Source organism: Phocoena sinus, chromosome 14 (genome assembly GCF_008692025.1).
Source record: "Phocoena sinus isolate mPhoSin1 chromosome 14, mPhoSin1.pri, whole genome shotgun sequence".
Lineage (NCBI taxonomy): Eukaryota > Metazoa > Chordata > Mammalia > Artiodactyla > Phocoenidae > Phocoena > Phocoena sinus.
This window is the reverse complement of record NC_045776.1, coordinates 299,730-321,996: the sequence shown is the minus strand read 5'-3', so window position 1 is coordinate 321,996 and position 22,267 is coordinate 299,730. Positions and strand designations below refer to the sequence as shown.

Sequence of the window (22,267 nt, the reverse complement as noted above, 5' to 3'; positions counted from 1 at the left end):
GGATCCTCCCGGACCGGGGCACGAACCCGTGTCCCCTGCATCAGCAGGCAGACTCTCAACCACTGCGCCACCAGGGAAGCCCTGTGAGTCTGCTTCTTTTCTGTTATATTCACTAGTTTGTTATGTTTTTTAGATTTCCTACATATAAGTGAAATCATACAGTATTTGGCTTTCTCTGCCTGACTTATTTCACTTAGCGTGATGCCCTCCAAGTCCATCCATGTTGCTGCAAATGGCAAATTTCATTCTTTGTTTATGGCTGAGAAGTATTCCATTGTATATACACACCACATCTTCTTTATCCGTCATCTGTTGATGGACACTTGGGTTGCTTCCATATCTTGGCAATTGTAAATAATGCTGCAATGAACATTGGGGTGCATGTATCTTTTCGAATTAGTGTTTTTGGGTTTTTTTCTGCACTTCATCTTGAAGATGCAGATAAATGCTTGGCTTCGGGTCTTGGACTGAATATGTATCTGTGTGACATACCTGGAGACACAAACCTTTTGTCTTTTGTGAAGATACTCAAGCATGTTTCACTGACATAATATTCTGATTCTATGAGCACATTCTAATTTTAGTTGAACAATTAGATGCTGCTGTTTTCCTTGCTTTCCTATTTCTCTGTCAATTGTTATCCCAAGTCAGCTGGCAGACCATCCGTGCTTATCCTGCTGAATCAGAGTGAGTTCACCTGTCAGTGACTTATTTATAAATTTCTGCATCTGCTGTTCTGGTAGAAAGGGTAATTGGAATCTGTGTCCTGCACACACGAGCTGCAGATCTCAGGGAGGGCGCTCCAGTTCTGTCTGCAGGATGAATACTTAGCTCTACCGAGGGAGGTTGCGTCAGACGGGTCCACCTGCCCTGGAGCCTTGTCCTCCCTCCACCCTCTGGGTGCTGAGGACCAGGTTCTGCAGGGCACCAAGCCCAGCTCTGGGCACGCTGCCAGGAAGGGGATGGCGGCCAGTAATTTAGTTCCTTCCTGTCATCACCCAGACTCCAGCTGGCTGTTTTAAATTTGGTCAAAACCCACCATATATTAGGCATCAAATTAAATGGATGAGTAGGTATCAAAACTTCACTTTTTTTTTTTTTTTTTTGCGGTACGCGGGCCTCTCACTGTCGCGGCCTCTCCCGTTGCGGAGCATAGGCTCTGGATGCGCAGGCTCAGCGGCCATGGCTCACGGGCCCAGCCCCTCTGCGGCACGTGAGATCTTCCCGGACCGGGGCACGAACCCGTGTCCCCTGCATCGGCAGGCGGACTCTCAACCACTACGCCACCAGGGAGGCCCCAAAACTTCACTTTTTTGATGCACGTACAACCATTATTTAAAGCAGCATGAGAGAAGGTCAGATATCTAAAAGTGCGTTTAAAAGCTGATGATGCCTTTTAAATTAAAAGAAGGACCTGAGTGAGTCTAAAACTGTTTGGCTAAATCTGTGCTTGTTGGTTTTGCTGGGTCAAGGATTCCTAGCACAGTGCTGTGGATTTCAGGGGATTCGGCAAACCCCCTAAACTGGCTGTGTTCCTGCTGTGGGGAGGGGAGTCCATGACCCCCAGATGGTAGGAGCTACTGTTCCGTATTCCAGCGGATTTGGCCCGCCGCCCCGACATCTGAACCCTTTTCCTGCTGTGAGGAAGCAGGCACGCTGTTGTCTGAGGAGAACCTCTCCACACTGTTGATGCAAAGTGATGCTTTGTCACTTGAAGAACACACCCCTTAAGCTGTGAATCCACACAGACTCCATCTGACTAAAATGAACATCATTTAACATTTAGGGTTTTCTATATTCCAAATTTTTCCTGCACAAAACTGTTCTAGTAATTACGGGAAAGTAAGCTAATTTTATTGATAGCTTTGGATTCCAGTTTACGTAACTGTACATTAATTGATATATAAATCAATCGTTACTTCATTCAACTTTTTTCTTACAGACTTGAAGACAGTAGACCAGTCATTTGAAAATGTGAAAGAGTGAAAACTGTACTTTTTGAGTAATAATCTACATAACACGAGTTCTTATTTTTAGTATTTAAGAATTCATTTTAGTAAAATAAAGGATTAAAAGAACAAAGGCAATGCAGTAAGAATGTAATTAAGGAGGTGATTAACCACTTAACAAAGCTGGTTGTAAAATGGCAGAGCACTTTTCAATGCACACCTAATATTTGTAAATCATGGAGGAAAAGCACGACTTACATTAGGTCAATTTTTTTTCCAGAATTAAGTTCTATATAGATCCTTCTTTAAAATACCACAAGCAGTTTTCTGATAGAAGTTGCTTTTTTTCCGGCCACCGCAGCATGTGGGATCTTAGTTCCCCAACCAGGGATCGAACCCACACCCTCTGTATTGGAAGTGCAGAGTCTTAACCACTGGACTGCCAGGGAAATCCCAGAAGTTGCTTTTTTAATAACTGCATTCCAATTCAATAATTCCAGTCACAGTTTTGGGGAAGACTTGGTTTAATCTGCCCAGTCCAAGCAAATTCTAACAGTATGTTCTCCAAACCAAAGGAAACCAATCAAAGGACAGCCAAAGAAAGAGGTGATGCAGGAGCCCCCTGATTGCTTCCTGGGACACCCTCACCCGCTCCAGCCCCCATAGAGGTAGTTACCAAGGATATGCACAAAGATTGCACCTAAGTTTACTTTGTCAGTTAGAGATGCTTTCAAACAATTGTTCAATTCACCTGTCTCTGAGCCAAAGTACAAACAGAGCTATGATCGCCTAAAAAGGCTTTCATTGTAAAGAATAACATTATTCCTGCATATAAAATAAATCATACTCTTTATACAAAAGTCAAAATCACTCACAATTCTACAATTTAGAATTAACCACTGTCAATACTTTTTTCTAGGCAGGCACTTTTATGTAGCTGATCATATTGTTTATAATCTAATATCCTGTTCTCATATCGTAAACACTTTTCCCCAGGTGAAAGTTTCATACCCACTTTTTATGGTTACTAATATTCTATTATGTGGTTGAAATAATTTAACCATCCCCTTAACTATTCCTTGGACTTTGAGGTTGTTTCTCACTTCCTTGCTATTATAAATAATGCCTTAATGAGCAGTGTTATCCACGAATTCTCTGCACATTTCACTAGGGCCAGAGGTATGGCCACAGGCCAAGCACATTGAACAGAATGCACCTAAGGAAAGAAAGGAAGGGTCGTTTCACACCCCCGACAGTGATGCAAACCCAAAGTTTTAAAATAGCATCATTTAAATTCGATATTCTTGGTGGTTTAAAATCACGACATTTCCGTTTGATTATGTGAAAAATCTCAAAGCAGCTTAGCCGTAATTATAATTTTAGTAGAAACTGGGGCAAATACTTGAATTAAAGTAAACTAAACAGATTTGAGCCTTCATCAGTAATATAGAACACAATTTTAAAGTCCAGGATTTTTAAGGACTTTAAGTAGAAAAGAGAGCTTCTATCAGTTATTAACTAAAATAAAAACATTGATATTGTCAAAAATATGCTACCTTCTTTCTAAAGAAAGTCCCAGGCTGATCCCCTTTTATTGGCTCATCTGACTGACATCTCAATTACTCACTCAAACCACAGACATCTAACTTTAAAGAGATTATTTGGCATTTCATAATATCATACCTGTTTCTATATCTTCCTAATGTTTTTATAAAGAATTGCTTTTTTCCAGCACCCTGTTACATATATTTAAAAGAAACGAGAATGTTTTCATAAGGAAAAGAGGGAAAGTAACAGATGGATTTACATGTACTTAAATACTCTTATTCTAATCTAAATTGGACTAACACAACATTTTAGTAGAAAGCAGTGTATTCGTTGAATACTTAAGTAAAATGGAGTCACTTCAATATCCAATCCTGCATTCATGTATCTGTTATGAAACTTATGAAAGCATAAAGCTTAATAATAAAGGGATGAATCTATAAGGCAGAAGTTCTGGGTGCAGTTGTCTGAAGTTTTAAATTCTCACATTTCACTTCCTTTTTTACAATTGCCCGATCTATTACCATAGATTTTTAACTCCCCCCAAATCTCCCTTCAGCCGCTCCAAGCTTGGGCAAGAAAGATCTTTTCAGAACTGAAGTTCGATCACCTTACACCTCCTTCCCCAAGCAAAGCCTCCGCAGCTGCCAGCAGCCCCCTTTCCCCCCACCCCCGCATCCCACTACACTCTCCCCGCAAGACGAGCCCCGCTACCTCCCACCACTGGCTCCTGAGGTACCCTCTGGAATGGAGTTACACACACACACACACACACACGTGCACGCGCGCCTAGTTAGCACTTTTTATATCTGATCTCAGCTTGAAAATAATTTCCTCAGAGATTCTTTCCTTGAGCGCCTGTCCGGGTCTGAAGTAATTTTATGGGATCTCTTGCTGACTATCACAGTTGTAATTTTACTTTTATGTGATCATTTGTCTTCTCCACAAGGCAGCAACTCGATTGATTTTGTTCACCCCAGGTGCCCAGATGCTATTCAAACATTTTCTTTGAATTAATGAATGAATTTTGAGAGTTTCAGAATACTTTGCAATCTTTTTGTCCATGGAGATGCGTGAAAACTTGACCACTTTTTGAGCAAGAAAACCGGAGGCCAGAGGGAGGGCTGGGGACAACAGCAATGACTGGAGGAGACTAGTGTGATGTGGCCCCCAGAGAGCAGGGGAGGTGATGCCGAGCTCCTGGGGGAGCTGCGGTTGTTCTTATAGAACCTTTGATGATAAATGTAAAAACGCCACAGAAGAATGCTACGATCAGATGCATTTTAAAAGCCATTCATAAAAACAATGTAGGAAAAACAATTCAAAATGATACCCACTTAAAGCAAGTCTTCCAAAATGTCCTGGTCTGATTTTCAAGGCCTCGGACTTTCCCAGGCAATCCGGGGAGGTCACAAGAACACCCTGCATTTTAACTGAGCAACCCAAGAAAGCAAACTTTCAGGGTGGTCTTTGGAATCATCGGTGATGCGGTTTTCTAGGGTAGTTTTACATGGGAGATGCTTTGATTCTGTTGGTGCCCCAAGCTCCCCGTCTCGTCCGGGCTCGGCGCGGGCAGAATAGGGCAGTCAAGCCCACAGACCCTCGGACACCTACGTAACAGCCTAGTGCGAACACGGAGCCTGCTGATTGTCTTACTGTCTCAGATCTTGTTTTCGATGTCTTAAAACTATATGAATGGCATCATGCCGTAGTGTCCTCCGGACCTGGCTTTTCCATTCAGCAGTTTGAGATTCGCCTGTGTTGATATGTATAGGTCTAGACAACGTAACTAACTTCAGTGTAATAGTCCTTTGACTCTTTGCCATTGGTTTCCAAATGATGCTGCAGTGAATACTCTTGCATGTCTGCTGTGTGTATGTCAGTCTCTCTAGTATACCTGATAACTTACTATAGTCCTGAATATATTCTGTACCTCCTAGGCTGGTTGCCTCTGTGTCAGCTGCCATGTCTAATTCCTGGACTTTGCATAAAAGCCATCCTGGGAAGCTTGGGAAACAGAAGTCACTCGATGCCCAGAGAACCAGGGGTATCAGCATACTTTCTCTGCCAGTTAATTTCAATCTGATTCAAGCAATATGCACACAGCAGTGAGGTAAGGTTTGGTAACCCCGCAGATCTAGGTTTTGAATTCCTGTCCTCTGCGACTGGTTGTAACTTTGGGCAATCTATGCTTTAGTTTCCTTCTCTGCAAACTATCTACCTGGCAGGTGCTTGGAAGGATTTGAGAAAATGGCTTATAAGTTACTTGGTTCAGGGTGAGGTAGACAGTAATAAGATATAAGCTTCTTACTACAATGATCAGCTTATAACAATAAGATATAAACTTGGAATGAAGAGGCCAAATCATTATAAATTCAACAATATTGCAGTTACAAAGCACCAGTGAAAAAGATAGTTATTAAAGTCAAACGTGAATGAACTTATAAATTAAATTTACAATAAATATACAGTAAGTTTACAAATGTGAGGTGTAACCGTTTTGCTTGCTTATTTTTTGTTAACAGCTAATAAAGCTTTATCAATGAGATATAATTCACATGCCATACAATCATCCAATTAAAGCATCCAATTCAATGATTTTTGGTATAGTCACAGAAATGACGGTGAGCGTCTTTTCAGGTGATTACTGGCTACAGTATTTGTTTTGAGTAAGTGTCGGAAGTATATTATTATTTTTTTTTAATAAATTTATTTATTTATTTGTGGCTGCGTTGGGTCTTCGTTGCTGCGTGCAGGCTTTCTCCAGTTGCCGCGAGCGGGGGCTACTCTCTGTTGTGGTGCGCAGGCTTCTCGTTGCGGTGGCTTCTCTTGTTGCAGAGCACGGGCTCCAGGTGCGCCGGCTCAGTAGTTGTGGCTCGTGGGCTCTAGAGCGCAGGCTCAGTAGTTGTGGCGCACGGGCTTAGTTGCTCTGTGGCACGTGGGGTCTCCCCGGACCAGGGCTCGAACCCGTGTCCCCTGCATTGGCAGGTGGATTCTTAAGCAGAGTGCCGCCAGGGAAGTCCCGGAAATATATTATTGAATGTCTCCTATATGCCAGGTACTTGGGGTCACGTTGACTTTTTTCATTAGCACTTCATTTGATATGGTATTATACTATTTTGTAAATGGGAAAATTAAAGCTGGAGATATTAAACTGCAGATTTACATTTGAATTTTATATCCATTTAAAAGTACAGTCCTTCGTGTGAGTGTGTAGCTTTTCTTGTATTGGTTAATTTCATTCTTTGGTATGTACTCCTCATGTTTCAACAACGAGTCAATCTGACGAGGCAGTGGGTGTTTTCACACCACGGAGGGCCCACCGGCCCTGTTCTAATTGATCTGCGTGTAACACAGGTCGGACAGCAGACACCATCATCCCCTTCACATGGGAGGAAACGGAGCTCTGGGGGCCACTCGCCCAAGGTCCTCAGTAACGACAGAGCCTGGCTGTGAAACCAGGTAGGGGCTCCAGGGTGTGCCCCCCACAGGCCCCGGGCTGCCTCCACGCCGTATGCCCCCTCTCTCACCTCAGAGGCTGTGTGCCCTGAGATGTGCCTGTGAAGATCCCAACCAAACACGCTGCTGGGGTAAGAGACTCAGGAGAGAAACTTGAGATTGTGATAAGGAAACTAGCTACACGGACTGAAGGGTCACGGTTGCTGTGGAAAATACGATGCATTTCAGTGCGTTAGATACAATCTTAGGAGGAATGGGAAACACCTCTTACTTTTTATATTTAAAGGGAGTCCAAAAATCATTATTGCACTGTTTTTATAACCAGAAGAATAAAAGATGATTTTTCCCCTTTCCTGAACTCAAGCCTTTGGTTCTGCTGTGGGTCGAATTGTGCCCCCTGAAAGTTCACATGTTGGGAATCCTCCCCCCAGGACCTCAGAATGTGCCCTTTCTAGAGACGGGGCTGTTGCAGGTGTAACTAGTCGAGATGAGGTCATGCTGGAGCAGGGTGGCCCCCACCCCGTGGGGACACTTGCACACAGACACGCACACGGGGAGAACACCGCGTGAAGGCGAATGCTGGGCCTGGGGGGAGGCGTCGCCAGCCAAGGGACCCAAAGATGCCAGAAACCACCAGGGCCGGCAGGGGGTGGGCACAGACGCCCCGTCAGGCCCCGGGGGACCAGCCCTGCCGACACGTGGACCTGACCCCAGCCTCCAGAACTGTGTCGAGTCACCAGTCTGAGGTCCCTAATTACAGGAGACCCAGGAAACTCAGACAGACTCTCACTGACAAGTGTGCAAACCACAGCAGCCCCATGGGACCCACACCTGAACCTCACTCGACAGTGAAGAGTTAATTCTTGACTACCAAAATCACTAATCTATACACTACTTTTCATAAGAAATGATTTTGACTGTTCCCATCACCATGTAGTTTATTTATTTCAGCTAGATATTTACAGATATTTGCTGATACAAAAATACAAGGACCAGGCAGACTGGAAGTTGAGGCAATGCCACCCTCACTGCAGAACCCTCCAGCTCCTTGAGCTCTGTGTACTTTCCCAAACGCTTTCTCACAGGCTTTAAATAGTTGAAAATGTTTCCGCGTGAGAACGACCCCACGGCACTGCATGCACCAGGACTGGACGGGGGCTCAGTATCTGTACTTGGTGGAGTAGTCCTTCGGGGACACGACCAGGCCGCGGCCCTTCCGGGCCCCCCGGTACACCGTCTCGATGATGTCGATCATCTCCTGCTTGTCTTCCATGGCCCAGTTGATCTTGTTGTTGTTGCCAGTGCCCAGGTCGATCATGATGTGCTTGTTCCTGCACGTGGGCAAGAGGGGGTCAGTGCTCATGAAAATGCTTCTGAAGCAGAATCCCATGGAAAACATACCTGTATCTCCCACTGCGAACGAGGACACGCACAATCAAGGGGGTCCGCCACTGTTTAGCAGGCTGGAAACCACCTAAATGCTGCTTAAAGAGACACACAGCTCCTTCCGCGTGCTCTGCACTCCCTAAGACAAAAAACCTACGGGGCAATCAAGGCCAAAGGACACAGCTTCAGTCACCTGGAAAGACAAACGGTTTTCCAGAGGGCTGCACTAATTTACCTGAAAAAGGCAATGTATGCGTTTGTCATGGTGTTCTTATGAGCACTTGGTGTAAATTTTATTGAAAGCCATACTAACTGTGAAATAAATGATATTTTGCATTTCTATAATTCTTCGTAGACTGACCTTTCGAGACGCTTCTTTCTGAAATGAAGTTATACGGGCACTGCATAAAAGAAAGACATTAACGCTTCTTGCACCAGCTGCACTTTTATCAATTTAGCTTCCTGTTTCTGCAAGGTTGTGTGTCTGGCCCCCGGCTGCTGTTCCACGGTGCGTGCCCCATCCATCCTGAGGTCACAGCGTGGCCTCCTTTCAGCCAGGGCGAGCTTCCAAAAGGCAGACCTGATGCTTCTCTCTTGCTGCAAACACTCACTTCCAGGAACCTTCCAAGTCCACACACTGGCCCAGGAAACCGGGCATCTGGGCCCCGCCACGCTCTCCCCTGAGCACCCGCCACTCCCCAGCCCTCACCTGTCCGTCCTCCCTCATCCCCGCAGGTCCCCAAACGTGCGGCCTGCGCTGGCCTGTGCCCCTGCCTGCGCTCGCCCGTTGGGATGCACGTGGCTCATGCCAACCTTACCCAGCAGCCTTTGGGCACTCCCCATCGCCCTGCTGCGCTCAGTGTTTGTGCCTCTGTAAACCCCTGTTGCAATACTGTGATTTATAGGAAAAATATATACTTGGTCACTCAGAAGAATATATTTCTCATGTGCCTTTGGTCTTCACCCACAGATCCTGGCTCACAGCTGCAAAACCTTCGGAATTTCCTGCAATAAGAGTGATGGGATATTTGGACTCCAGTCCTCCGTTCCTGAAGACACTTTAGGGCCATAAAGGTGAAACGGGTGCATAAGCACCTTTCTGTCACAGTGAGTTTGCTAATGAAGGTGACTTCTAGATCCCACCAGCAGGGTGCCCAAGAATCGCCTGTTGGCGTAGGGAAGCCTGCACACACGCACACACGTTGCAACTGGGCCCGGGAACCCCTTTATCACCTGTCCCCTTGCATCTCCCTGGCTCCCTGTGCTAAGTTACTCAGCTGTCGCCATCAGATGACGGTCTGTGATAGGAGGAAGCCTGTCTTATCTGACTGAATGTCCCAGCACTAGACAGCAGGACTCTATACGTATATATACTTGGTGAATAAATTAATTAAAATACTGTTACTACTTGTCTTAGAATCCTGGAATCCCGGGTCACAGAAACAGTAGGTTTTGTCCCCTTTTCCAAGTGCAGCATCAGTCCTAAACCATCAAAACACACGGTGGCCGCAGCGCCACTCGACTCCTTTCTGCAACCTCCTTCCCCGTCAGGGCAGCCCCGCCCAGGCGGGCCCCACATAGGGCAGTGCCCACGGCCCACCTGGAGGGTTCTGGGAAAACGTGAGAAGCACGGCAGGAAAGGCCGAGACTGCCTTAAACAGCCTGTTAGCGGAAACGTAGCTTGGAAGGAGGTGGGGATGCATTTCGGGGAGTGGAAGAAGGGGATCCTTGCTGCACAGCGGCAGAATGTCTGTGACGCGCCAAAGTGATGAGCGTGGATACCAGCCGAGGACACGTAAGCAAAGTCTTGAAGGCGCTGCCTGGGTTCGTACTGCTTATAGTAAAAGGAGGGAGACAAACCGGAGTAAGATCCGTTAACCCAAAAGATTTCTCAGCCTCTCCAGATGGCAAAAGATGCTGAAATCCAGAAATGGCTGCTGAGCTGTTGACACAGAGGCCACACCACCTTCTGCTGAAACCTAGTAAAGACCTAAAAGTCAGAAGGTTCAGTCACAGGACAGGATCTTCCCCCAGGAAGCAGCCATCGGACAGAGGGCAGCCCCGGTGCCAAGGACAGAAACCCGGCTGGCTCAGGCTAAGAGGGACAGAGCACGCAGTGAGAGGGGCTGATGCAACCCCAAGATGCTGCTGGCAGGAAGCAGGTTGAAAAATGAACCAGCTGCAAATGGCTTTCATAAAAAAGGCAGGAAAAACTGGGTAGAACCCTCCCAGGGGGAGGCACTGGGCCAGGACTATGGTCCCAGTGCCGCATCAGAGCCCCCTTCCGAACCCTGACGCCCCACGGTGAACCCAAATCGCTTCTTGTGCCTGTCCCACACTGCGTCCTGGAGAGGGGGCCACAGATACGGAGCTGTGTCCAGGAGCTGTGCTTAATGGGTCACCTGGGAAGCCTCATCCACACCCAGTTTTGCACATGGGAGGGATATGAATCTATGGGAGCCGGAGGGCAGGCTGCAGTAGGCAAAATGCTAAAATAACCCCTGCTACTTCCCGCCCTAATCTCTGGGACGGTGCTATGATGGGACACCATGCCTCTGATCAGTTACACTACACTGCAAAGGGAATTCTGCAGATGTCCCTGAGGTTACTCCTCAGTTCATTTGAAAATAAGGAGACTCTCCTGGATTACTGGGTGAGTCTAATCCAATCACAAGCGCCCTCTGAAAGCAGAACAGGAAGTCGGAGCAGCTGTACGAAAAGGATTCAACTCACTGCTCAGGGCTTCGAAGACAGAGGGGCCTCTAGAGGCAGAGAGCGGCCCTGGCGGAAACAGACCTCAGACCCCCAATCACCGGGAGATGGACCCAGCCCACAGCCCCGGTGAGCCAAGTGGATTCTTCCCTGACCAACTGCCTACATGACAGCCCAGCCCGTGACTCTGGCCTTGTGAGACCCCGAGGCAGAACCCACTGAGCCTGCCTGGACTCTGCCCTACAGACCTTGAGCTCATAAATGGTGTTGTTTTCAGCCACCAAGTTTGTTACAGAAAATAGAAACCGAATACACACCCTGCACACTCCACCCAGACCTTCCTCGACCATCAGGGAGCTCTGCTTCTGCAGTATGGCCTAATGTTTATATTGCTACTCACTAACTTTTGTAGTAACAACAAACAGTACGAAATTTTGACAAGTAAAAACAGTGATTTTTTTAAAAAAAATGGTGATTTCTTTCCAAACTAAACCTCCACAACAGAATTTTTTTTTCACGCATGATGTTACTTAACTTTATTATATAAATACCATCAAAGGTATTTGCGTCCGCATCAGACTCTTGTGTACCTAACTCCGCATTTTCCTTTCATGCAAAGCCTGCCAATCATGGGTACAAATTAATTTAAGGTGATTAGGGAAAGTCTGTTCCTTGAGCCCATGACTGACTGACTAGGGTACACAATAGAATTTTTCAGCTGATAAAAGATTTTTTACGAGATTCTGTATTTATAAGCAAAGTAATTAAGTACAGGTTTTCCTCTTGGATATCACAAAAGGATGCTAAATAGAGTCACTGATACATTTAAAAAGTGAGTTATTTTAAAGACATTTTTCATCAACAGATTAAATTTAAAGGTATCTTAAATTTCAGTAAGAATGTCTTCCATTTAATAACACTTCCCCTAGGTTCCTGGGCAGTTATTTCAAAACGGTAATTTGTTACTGAGTAAATGCTAAAACTGGAATTGTTACTTTGAAAATTATTTAAAAGATTGATTGCCTGGTGATACAAACTATATTATAATATGACTGCATAACTGATTTCCTCCTAAATAAAAGAATCTAAAGATTTCTTGATCTCATTAAACTTCCAGACCATCTATTCAATTTAAACAACAACTTTAAGATAAGAGAACATACCTGAAGAAAAACATGACAGTGCACGGATCGTATAACTCATACATTTTGTTGAAGTCAGGTACTTCTGTAATATCCACAAGATAAATAACTGCGAAATTTTTAACCTAAAAGTAAAGGAGATTGGGGGAAAAAAACTAAAATAACAAATCAACTTTTTATTCTGTAAAAGCACATTCAAAAACAAAAACAGAAGAATTTGTGTATAACAGGACAATTTTCAAACTGACTCTGCAACATTTTTTCCCAGTAGAGCTGCCATGTAGGAAATTACTTCAAGAGAATCAGGGTCCTGAGCAACTGTCCATTAACATGTCGTTTAATGTTTTTCAGAACAGCAAGTTATGAGAATCCTGCAGAAGACGTCCACAGATACATTATTCACGCTGATCTAGTAATAATCTATGTGAACTTTTCCAATTTGGACTTTCACAAATACTGAATTACACGCATTAAACAACTGCTTTAAAACATGCCTTTGGAATTCAGCCACACACTCCCCTCTTACTGAGGTCTGGACACTTGCACAGACTAACGGCCTAACACCCCAAATCACACTGCAGGTAACTAAGGTTCTTTCATTTCTTCCACAGCTGCAAGCTCATCAGAGAACATCTGGAAAACCCAGAAAACCATAAATAAAACAACCTTCAACCCCAACACGCAGAGCTGACTGCTGAGAATATACTTTCACTATATCCTTTCCCATTTTTTCTGGTATGTATGTTTATACTCTTTTAACAAATGTGATCACAGAGTGATCACACTACAAGATTTTGCATCCTGCTTTAATTATGAGCATCCTCTTATATGAATCGTATACTTTACGTAAGAGAAAAACAAAATTTTATGGCTACATAACAGTTCACCAAGTGGCTATGCCATTATTTTTACCATTCTTTTGTTATTTTCTTTGACTTTTCATGAATATAAATAATTCAGATTTTCATTGATATCAATTATTCACATGTGCACATTATTACCCTTAAATACATACTTCATCATTTCCTAAGGATAAACACCTAAAATAGAATCTTTAGAACAAAAGACATGACATTTTAAAGGCTCCTTGTAAATACGGTCTCAACGCCTTTTAGAAAGCTTATACCGATTTATATCATGGGTTGAATTATGTCCTTTCACCCCACAAGAAGATATACTGAAGTCCTGACCCCCAGTACTCAGAATGTGACCTGATCTGGAAAAAGGGTGCCTGCAGAGCTCATCAGTGAAGGTCAAACGAGGTCATACTGGAGTCTGACCCCTAATCCAGTCTGACTGGTGTTCCTATAGGAAAAGGGCCATGTGGAAACACACCAAGGGAGAAGCCACGTGAACACGGAGGATTGGAGTGACGCACACCTACAAGCCAAGGAGTGCCACAGATCGCGGAAGACGCCAGGAGTTGGAAGAAACAAGAGGGGGTTCTCCCTTGAGGGTTTCAGAGGGAGCACGGCCCTGCTGACACCTTGATTTCGGACTTCTGACCTCCAGGATGTGAGGTAATAAATTTCTGTTGTTTTAATCTGCCCGGTTTGTGGCGCTTTGCTCCAGCAGCCCCCGGAAATTCATAGAAAATGCACAACGTTTCTTCATATAGAACTAACTCTAAAAGCCTAACTTACAGATGAAACAATGCGGCGTTTGGGATTTGCTTTCAATACTTCAGCACGGAAAGTGTACAAGACTGACCAAGTATTGGTGATTGCAGCAGGTACAGAGGGATTCACTGTTCTCTCCCCTTTACTTGGGAATATGAAGAAGCGTTTAATATGGAAATTTAAACCACCATCACCCAGAAAAAGGAGGGAAGGAAGTTTACATTTAGTGGGCTCTCCTTTTGAGGACAGACCTCGGTGCTGAGGGAGGGAAGAACAGGTGTCTCTCCCAGCCGCATGCCCCTTTCCTGGTGAAAGGAGAGAACACACCTGCAGAAGGCGGACAGTGGGCTGAGCACCAGGTGCTCACGTGGCCACAGTGGACGCCGAGGTGGAGGACTGGGCAAGGCCAGCCACGCGCTGGCGGAGCTGCTTCCTGCAAAAGTTACCCCGCTGGTGTTTAAGGTTCTGCCCACATCCAATTTCACTAAGCAGACATATTTTATTTCTTCCCACATTATATATAAAACAGATATTATAATTAAAAAGATAGATACTAACATCACAGTATAACCAAACACAAACACACACACACACACACACACATCTGCCTCCTAAAGCATAAAATGACAATCCAGCAAGAGTCCCAGACACCTTTCAATCCAACGGAAGCCAATTGGTTCTGCTTCCTAGAACCTCCAAATCTCCCAAGTTAAAGCAGAAATCGACCGGAGAAACCACAGTCTCTTAAAAGTTACTAGAATATATCTCAACTAGTTCACGTATGAAGACATTCAACTATCCCAACTCAATGTCTATAATTTTCACACTGTAAACACTGGTTTTTATGTGAGACTTTCTAAACAGGCCTTATTTTCTTTTGCCTTCAGTGATGAGTAAGAAAACCGTAGCTCATTCAGAAGCAAAAAACAACTGACACGACAGGATTTCATTTTCTCTTCCCTCCACGTAAACCACATCATGGTAAACGTGACGCCTCACAAGGTCGGGAACCACACCTGCGATATTTATTAAAGAATGAACTTCAGAAATAAACCTATATTTCAAAATTCAGGAAATATATTATTGTCATTATGGACTTAATTACCTAATCCTGAGTTCAAACAGACCTGCATTAAGAGATGGTCTGGTCCCGCTTCTTCCTTAGAGGAGGTGCCCTGACGGGTCCTCCAGCCCCTGCAGCTCTGGGAGGAGAAGGCCCACAGCACCAGCTGGCCTTTCTCTAATTCTGTGACCCTCCCAGCTTCTCTCCTCTGGAAGAGCTTGTCCTAAAGGCGGTTGCACGGATTCTATCATGATGCTTTCTACAAGGGCTGAACTATTTCTCCTGAATGTTTCACATCCATTAATGAATCTGCAATTAACTATAACCCTTGTGTATTTTTTATATAAAACTGAGATAAGCTAGGTGTCTATGATCTTTTCTCCATTTAAAAACTGCCCATTTTGAAAACATAGAAATGGAATGGAAACATCACTGCTTTGTTTCCAGCCCAGTATTTTTAAAACAAGTTATATAATTTAAAAGTACATGACAATCAGGAAATTCCCTGGCGGCCCAGTGGTTAGGACTCAGTGCTTTCACTGCCAGGGCCCGAGTTCAATCCCTGGTTGGGGAACTAACATCACACAGCCACGCAGCCCGGCCAAAAAAAAAAAAGTATATGACAGTCAAATAAAATCAATAGTATATAAGTGTTTTAAAAATGAAAAGTAAATGTTTCCCTTTCCCCAGACCCACATGTTCTCTTGTGAGAAAACTGCATACATTCTGCTTTTCTCCAGCTAATGTCATTAACCAGTTTCCCCACGTTACTAAATAAAGCTCTTAGGAAATCATTTTTAATGGTCAAATAATATCCCATCCAGGGGAGAAGACGCTCCACTTTAAATCCTAACGCCCCATTTCTGAGCCCGGACAAACTGCTTCATGGCACCTGCCTCGGGGAGCTGCCGTGAGGACCACGCCGGGAGTCCACTTCCCACCCCGCCGTGACGGGCCTACGTGCCACACACTGGGGATTACGGTTATAAGCATGCTCCCTCTTCACTGGGCATCACGGTTCTTTCCAGTTTTGCTATCAATCACAGCAAGAGTCTCGGGGAGCCTAAGGCACGGCTGTCTTTAGGGCTCTTCACCCAATGCCGAGCTGCTTCCCAGGGGCGGTACCAGCTTCACTTCTGCCTGAGCGTTAGATCTGCTTTCAACGTACGCCCTAAGAGTTAGACCTTTGATACACCTGAAAAATGACAGTACACTATTTTAACGTGTGCTTCTTTGAAGTTTATTTAACCATTGGAATTTCCTCTTTTTTTCCAGTTCTGTGCCCATTTATCCACAGGGGTCTTACCTTTTTAAATGGTACTTGAAGCTGGCCTGCAGGAGTCTACAGTATCTACAATATTTTGCCCACTAGATCTGCAGTAATGTTAAGCAGCTGTGGAATAGTATTTTTTTTTTGAAATCAAGAACCAGATGTACAAATTTCCCTTCTATTATCAAGCTGTTTTCTAGTATATGTTCTTTTGATCGTCTAAACTAGTAGCTGTCCTTTCCAACCCTGCTGCCACACATTTTACAAGCAGGCTGCTTCTTCAGCAAGTCAGTGATTACACAGTTCATTGGTCCTGCATGCTGCCAGGTGCCTCCGGGTTAATGTAACTCGTGCAAGTCACCAAGGCTGAAGGCCGTCGGTGCTGCCAGCCACGCTTCCACCCTTCTGTACAGAGCTCCTCCACTAGCTAAGAACCCACCTAAGATTCTGGAAAAAATGTTCCTGACTGTCAATTGGCACTATGTATTTTTGAAGTGTCAATTTTTACATTTTTATAGTTCACTTCAAAACCATCAAAAAAATGCACGATAACTTCATTTTCTCAAATTACTGTTTGCCCTGATTGGCTGTCGGTTCCTATGACATTCCTCATTTGAGCATAAATTTCTGCTGATTCAACCTACTTTATTTCATGCTTAAGAGTGACCCCCTGAAGTCACTCCTAAGTACTTCCATGAATACATTTACGTTATGTACAATCTAATTAGCACTTACGGCTATGAGATAGTATCACTGAGGTTTTGCATATTTTAAACTCTATCTGTATGAGCTTTTTAAACAGACCAAAATTAAACATCCCACTTATTCTTACATACAATGGGATTTAGAAACGGTGAGCTGTGGCAAAGTGCGTTCCTACAAAATGGCAAGACAGCTCAGAAGTACACAAAGTAGTCTCGCTTCGAAGCTGTGCGTAAAATCACCCACTCAACGGGAACCTTTATTTTGGTCATCACTCTACCAAACTCCAGGCATCTGTCAAATCTTTAAACATATCTCTAGGTTTTCCGTACAGCGCAAAACGAGCGCAGCATGTGGCGGGGCTGGAGCTACCAAGCAGCGAGTCGGTGAGTCCTGTTCCAGGAGGGACAGAGCGGTCAAGTCCAGCCTCAGCACTGGGACTCTTACTCACTTTAACACAGCTGGGGTATCCAAACAGGGCTCGCAACAAGATGAGGAAGATCCCCCATTATCTGCCGTTTCTGCAGAGGGAGATAGACAGTTAAATTGTTCTTTATACTAAAACCTTAAATTTCAAAAATTCCTATTGTGCTTCCCCAGAAAGGGCTTCCAGAATTATAAACTCATGTTCTGCCCTTATACTAAGTAGAAAATAAAACATTAATAGTCTTGTAATGCATTTCAAGCTTGCATTCTGAATAACTATACTGTAATATAGTATTGAAAGTTTATTAAAATAGAAATCCAAGTTTTGGACAAAAGAAATGGAAGAACTTAAAAGACCAAAGAAAAGCACTCAAAGTGAGCCCAGTTAAACTGTACCAAAAGAGCGCGTCTGCTAGTACTACAGCGATTTGCTCTCTGACTGGTATATAGGGATTAGAAAGGAACAGTTCTGGTAAAACTCCCTAAAAACTTACACTGACACAAAATCTGCCTCCTAGCTAAGAGTATCTTGCTGAGTTTTGCTCAGATATGAAGAGCAAACAACCCTCACACCTCTGCCATCCTAGCCTCGTGCTGGGGGCAACCGGGTCTGGACATGCCCTGGTGCTACCTGCAAGGCAGAATCCAGAACACACACCTAAGTTACCTCAGAGTCAACACAGCAGTGATTCGCTTACTGAACAGTGTCTTTGCCCTTCTTCACTGAAGCCTGCAGTCTCTGCCCTTGACTACTGTAGCTTAAGCCACGCAGACACGAGTCCCCGACACCACCTCACTCTTGACCTCTGACGGGACTGGGAGGACCCCCGGGGGAGAACCCTGCTCTCCTGAGTTCCCCAGGCACCTCCTCAAGCTCCCTCAATGTCTAGGCGCCCAAGAGGAAGAAGAGGGGAACGGCTATAATCACAGCACTCCTACTCTGACCCTGACCTCGTTGAGGGGATTCTGAAAGGCAAGTCAGAATTCCCTGGGGAGCTTCTTTAAAAAGCCGTTTCTGGACCTCGCCGCAGACCTGTAGAATCAGGATCTCTCAGATGCACTTTGGTATCCCAAGCGATACTTACACTGACAGACACAGAAGGATGGTCCCTAATGTTCACGAGGCCACCTCCCCCAACTCTGCCTGTCCCACCAAATAGGAGACAGAGGAAATTACCGATGGCAGGTCAGATCATTTTTCCTTTCCTAAATACAAAATATATCCTTACACCTGTTACTCTTTACTCAAAGGCGTTATTTTAACTCAGCCCATATTAGCATATCCTACTCCTGTGAAAGAAAAGATGGCTTCAATGTTTCTTACTTTTACTCTTCATTAAAATGAATAACCTCTCAAATTATTATGGAATATTAATAAGTTAAATATTTTATTAGCATCCTTTTGCCTTTTGCCCTATTGCTACACCTGCAAAAATCTAAATCAAAGTTATCTTAGAATCCCTATGAGACAATTATAGAAAAAGAATTAAGCCCTGGTTATTCAACAGTGCCCTACAATTGCACTTGATTGTCAGCAAACAAAGGCCACAGACAATCCAGTGTACTGAGTTTAAGAATTAGGAAAATTAGCTCTAACAAGTATAGTTCTAGTTTCTCCCACTGTCTCCTGCACCTGAGTCACTCTAAGCTATAAATCGAGTCACTTAAGAGCACCGGTGGGGTAAAGAACCGACCCCAAGAAGAACGGGATCTACTAGGCTATCAACATAAATGTTCTGCTTCATAAACGCAACAAATAAACATGGTACCAAAAAAAGGACAATCCTTTTAAACTAAGCTATTCAAAGTAAGCTCCTAAGCTCCTGCCAGTCTGCAAATGTGTTTTGCTCTGGGCACTACAGATGAAAATTTTTGAAAACACCCTCTCAGTTAAAACCCCTGTAAGTTAATAGGAATTATGAACTTCTTTAGGGGGGAGAGATCATGAACTTCTTAAAAATTTGAAAATATATGGAAAATTCTCCCAGAAAAGAACATAAGCTATTCTGACCAATTTCAGGGAGCCCATCCTCACATCCCAAGGGAAGGCTGTCCGTTTGTGAATCCTACTGCTTCTCTTTCGCCGGTGAACGTGCCGCACTTTTTTTTTTTTTTAGTTTTTACATTTATTCTTTTTTTTATTGGAGTATAATTGCTTTACAATGGTGTGTTAGTTTCTGCTTTATAACAAAGTGAATCAGTTATACATATACATAGGTTCCCATATCTCTTCCCTCTTGCGTCTCCCTCCCTCCCACCCTCCCTATCCCACCCCTCTAGGTGGTCACAAAGCACAGAGCTGATCTCCTTGTGCTATGCGGCTGCTCCCCACTAGCGATCTGTTCTACGTTTGGTAGTGTATATATGTACAGGCCACTCTCTCGCTTTGTCACAGCTTACCCTTCCCCCTCCCCATATCCTCAAGTCCATTCTCTAGTAGGTCTGTGTCTTTATTCCTGTCTTACCCCTAGGTTCTTCTTTAAATCTTACCGGCAAAGCAATCCAACACGATGAAATGACCAAACGGAAGGCGGGACGCGTTGTGAGGCGGGGCTGCGTTACCTTTTCAGCTATGCTGTACAGAACCTCGTCCATCTTCATACAAGTAGGGTCCCAGTCGTGTCCAAACCGAATGACGACCACGCGGTCTTCTTCCGAGAGGATGGCCTGATCCACTTGCCAGCCATTGTGCAGGTGCGGGAGCATGTACGACATCTTGGGGCCGACGGGTCTGCGGGAGGGAACCACCGGCCAGCTCCTCCCAGCTCCAGCGCGGTGCACCCACGGGGCCCCCACCCCACGGAGCCTCACCCCGCGGGGCCCCCACCCCACGGAGCCTCACCCCGCGGGGCAGTCGGTGCGCTGCCGGGAAGGCCAGGCCCGCGTCCACCTCGTCCCCAGACCCCGACCGACCCCACCAACGGATCGCCTCCGCCCCGCGGCCCAGAACCCAGGGCGAAGGGACCCTTGGGGGTCGTACACCCACGCTTCCCTCGCCACCCGCTCCGACGCCCGGCCCGGCACGCACACTGGGCCCTGCGGCTCAGCGTTCCTTCCGGGCGTGTACGCACGCCCGCAGTGCGTGCGCGCCGGCGAGTGCGTGCGCGCGCCCCCGGGCGGGGGCCTGGGGGCCGACTGGGCGCCGCAGTGACGGGCGTGGCTGGGAGGTCCTTATAGTGAGAGGCTTGGAGGCGGTTCGGCTGGGTAGGGCTGGTCCAGACCTGCTGCCTCTCCGGTTGGTCCATCGGAGTCTGATCTCCTACGGTGCCACCGGGGCCCGGGGTGGACGGAGAGGATGGCATCGCTGAGGAAGGGCTCGTCTTCCGAGAGGCCCCAGATGTTTACCCCCAGACGAAGTCCCCCAAATTAATCATTTTGGCGGTCACGCTTTCCAGACGTAAACACAGTTGCTTTACTTGTCAAAAGCAAGTAATTAACAGAAGAGTCCTGGTAAGACTCACACGCGCCCAAATAACTTATTTAAATTAGTATTTCTAAACATTTTTTATTGTAAAATATATATAATATAAAATTTACCATTTTAGCCATATAGTTCAGTGGCATCGTTGACATCCTTGTACAGCCATCACCACTCCAAATACTTCTTTTGTTAAAAAGCTATGTTGAGGTATTATTCACACACCGTAAAGTGATTCCCGCATTTCAAATAAGATGGTTTTTCCCAGAGTTGTGGAACACTACAGTCTGATTATGGAAAATTTTCATCACCCCAAATCCTGTACTCATTAGCAGTGAGTATCATACCCCTCCCATCCCTTTGGCTTTTGTCAACTACTAATCTATCCTAGACATTTCATGTAAATGGAAGCATAAGTATGTAGTCTTTTGTGACTGACTTCGTTCACTTAGCCTAATGCTCTCAAGGTTCACCCACACTGTAGCAGGCATCAGCACACTTGACGCTTGAGCAACAGGGGTTTGAACTTACACATGTACTATGTGTACTACATGATCTGCAATTGGTTAAATCTGCAGATGGGGAACCGCGGATACGAAGGGCCAACTGGAAAATTATGCGTGGATTTCTGACTTCACAGAGGGTCATGGTTGAAGGGTCAGCTGTACTTGGTTCCTTTTTGTTGCTGATTAATCTATTGTTTGGATATACTGCATTTTCTCTCCCCATCAGTTAATTGACATCAGGGTTGCTTCCACTCTTTGGCTGTTGTGAACAATGCTGCTATGAACATTTGTGTACAAGTTTTTGTATGGATTTTAAGTCTTCCTTTCTCTTGGGTATGCAGGTGGCATGGTTGAATCATGTGATGTTTACTGTTTTGAGAAATTGCCACACGGTATTTAAAAGCGGCTATACCATTTTACATTTCCAACAGCAATGTGGTGGGGTTGGATTTCTCCACGTCTTTGTCTACTCTTATTTGTGTGTTTTTGTTTTTGTTTTTTTACAATGATATCCTGGTAGTTGTGAAGTGATGTCTTATTATGGTTTTGACTTGCATTTCCCTAATGGCTAGAGATATAGAGCATCTTTTAATGTACTTATTGGCAATTTGGAGAAATGTCTATTCATCTCCTTTGGCCACTTAAAAGTGGATTAGTTGTCTTTTTATTATTGAGTTGGAAGAGTTCTTTATATATTCTGGATAGAAATTCCTCATCAGATAAGAAAATATTTCCTCCCATTTTATGTATTGACTTTTCACTTTTTATTGGTATCATTTGCAGCATAAAACTTTTAAATTTTGATTAAATCCAAGGTATCTGTTTTTCCCTTTGTTGCTTGTGCTTTTGGTATCGTGTCTGAGAAACCATTGCCTAACTCAAGATCATGAATATTTATTCCTCTTTTCTTCTTAGACTTTTAAAGTTTTAACTCTTACTTTTAGGTCTATGATCGTCGTGAATACATTTTTATGGACGGTGTTAGGTAGGTGTCCAAGTCTATTCTTTTGGTTTTTTGTTTTGTTTTGTTTTGGCGGTGCCACGCAGCTTGTGGGATCTTAGTTCCCCCA

General features: G+C 44.7%; 1 protein-coding gene and 1 long non-coding RNA gene across 15 annotated transcripts; one reads left to right on the top strand and one right to left on the bottom strand.

The window, feature by feature from the left end:
- The first annotated feature begins 43 nt into the window (after positions 1-43).
- LOC116739287 lies at positions 44-8,287 on the top strand. 3 transcript variants are annotated; one of them, XR_004345520.1, is made up of 3 exons: positions 44-83; positions 5,435-6,163; positions 6,772-8,287. It is a non-coding gene; the product is annotated as an uncharacterized LOC116739287 (long non-coding RNA). The 3 variants fall into 3 exon arrangements; XR_004345519.1 differs by lacking the exon at positions 44-83 and having other exon boundaries at positions 302-6,163; positions 6,852-8,287; XR_004345518.1 differs by lacking the exon at positions 44-83 and having other exon boundaries at positions 302-6,163.
- Positions 7,865-20,408, bottom strand: TXNL4A (thioredoxin like 4A). Of its 12 annotated transcripts, XR_004345517.1 has the most exons (5): positions 20,254-20,327; positions 19,764-20,004; positions 17,299-17,368; positions 12,215-12,318; positions 7,874-9,344 (listed from the first exon to the last, which is right to left on the bottom strand). XR_004345517.1 is itself a non-coding variant. In XM_032603582.1 (4 exons), the coding sequence occupies exons 2-4, from the start codon at positions 19,986-19,988 to the stop codon at positions 8,113-8,115; spliced, it is 429 nt and encodes a 142-aa protein (XP_032459473.1). In that variant the 5' UTR covers positions 19,989-20,004; positions 20,116-20,312; the 3' UTR covers positions 7,865-8,112. The 12 variants fall into 12 exon arrangements, 9 of the variants coding, with proteins under 9 accessions (XP_032459473.1, XP_032459474.1, XP_032459471.1 ...); XM_032603582.1 differs by lacking the exon at positions 17,299-17,368 and having other exon boundaries at positions 7,865-8,284; positions 19,836-20,004; positions 20,116-20,312; XR_004345516.1 differs by having other exon boundaries at positions 7,874-12,318; positions 20,302-20,367.
- Positions 20,409-22,267: the final 1,859 nt, after the last annotated feature.

Coding starts and splice junctions, on each gene's coding strand:
- TXNL4A (XM_032603578.1), bottom strand. CDS start 19,988: ATGTCGTACATGCTCCCGCACCTGCACAATGGCTGGCAAGTGGATCAG. Junction 12,319..19,763: donor CGTGTTGGATTGCTTTGCCG/GTAAGATTTAAA, acceptor CTTTACTTTTAG/GTTAAAAATTTCGCAGTTAT. Junction 8,285..12,214: donor ACTGTCATGTTTTTCTTCAG/GTATGTTCTCTT, acceptor GCCCACGTGCAG/GAACAAGCACATCATGATCG.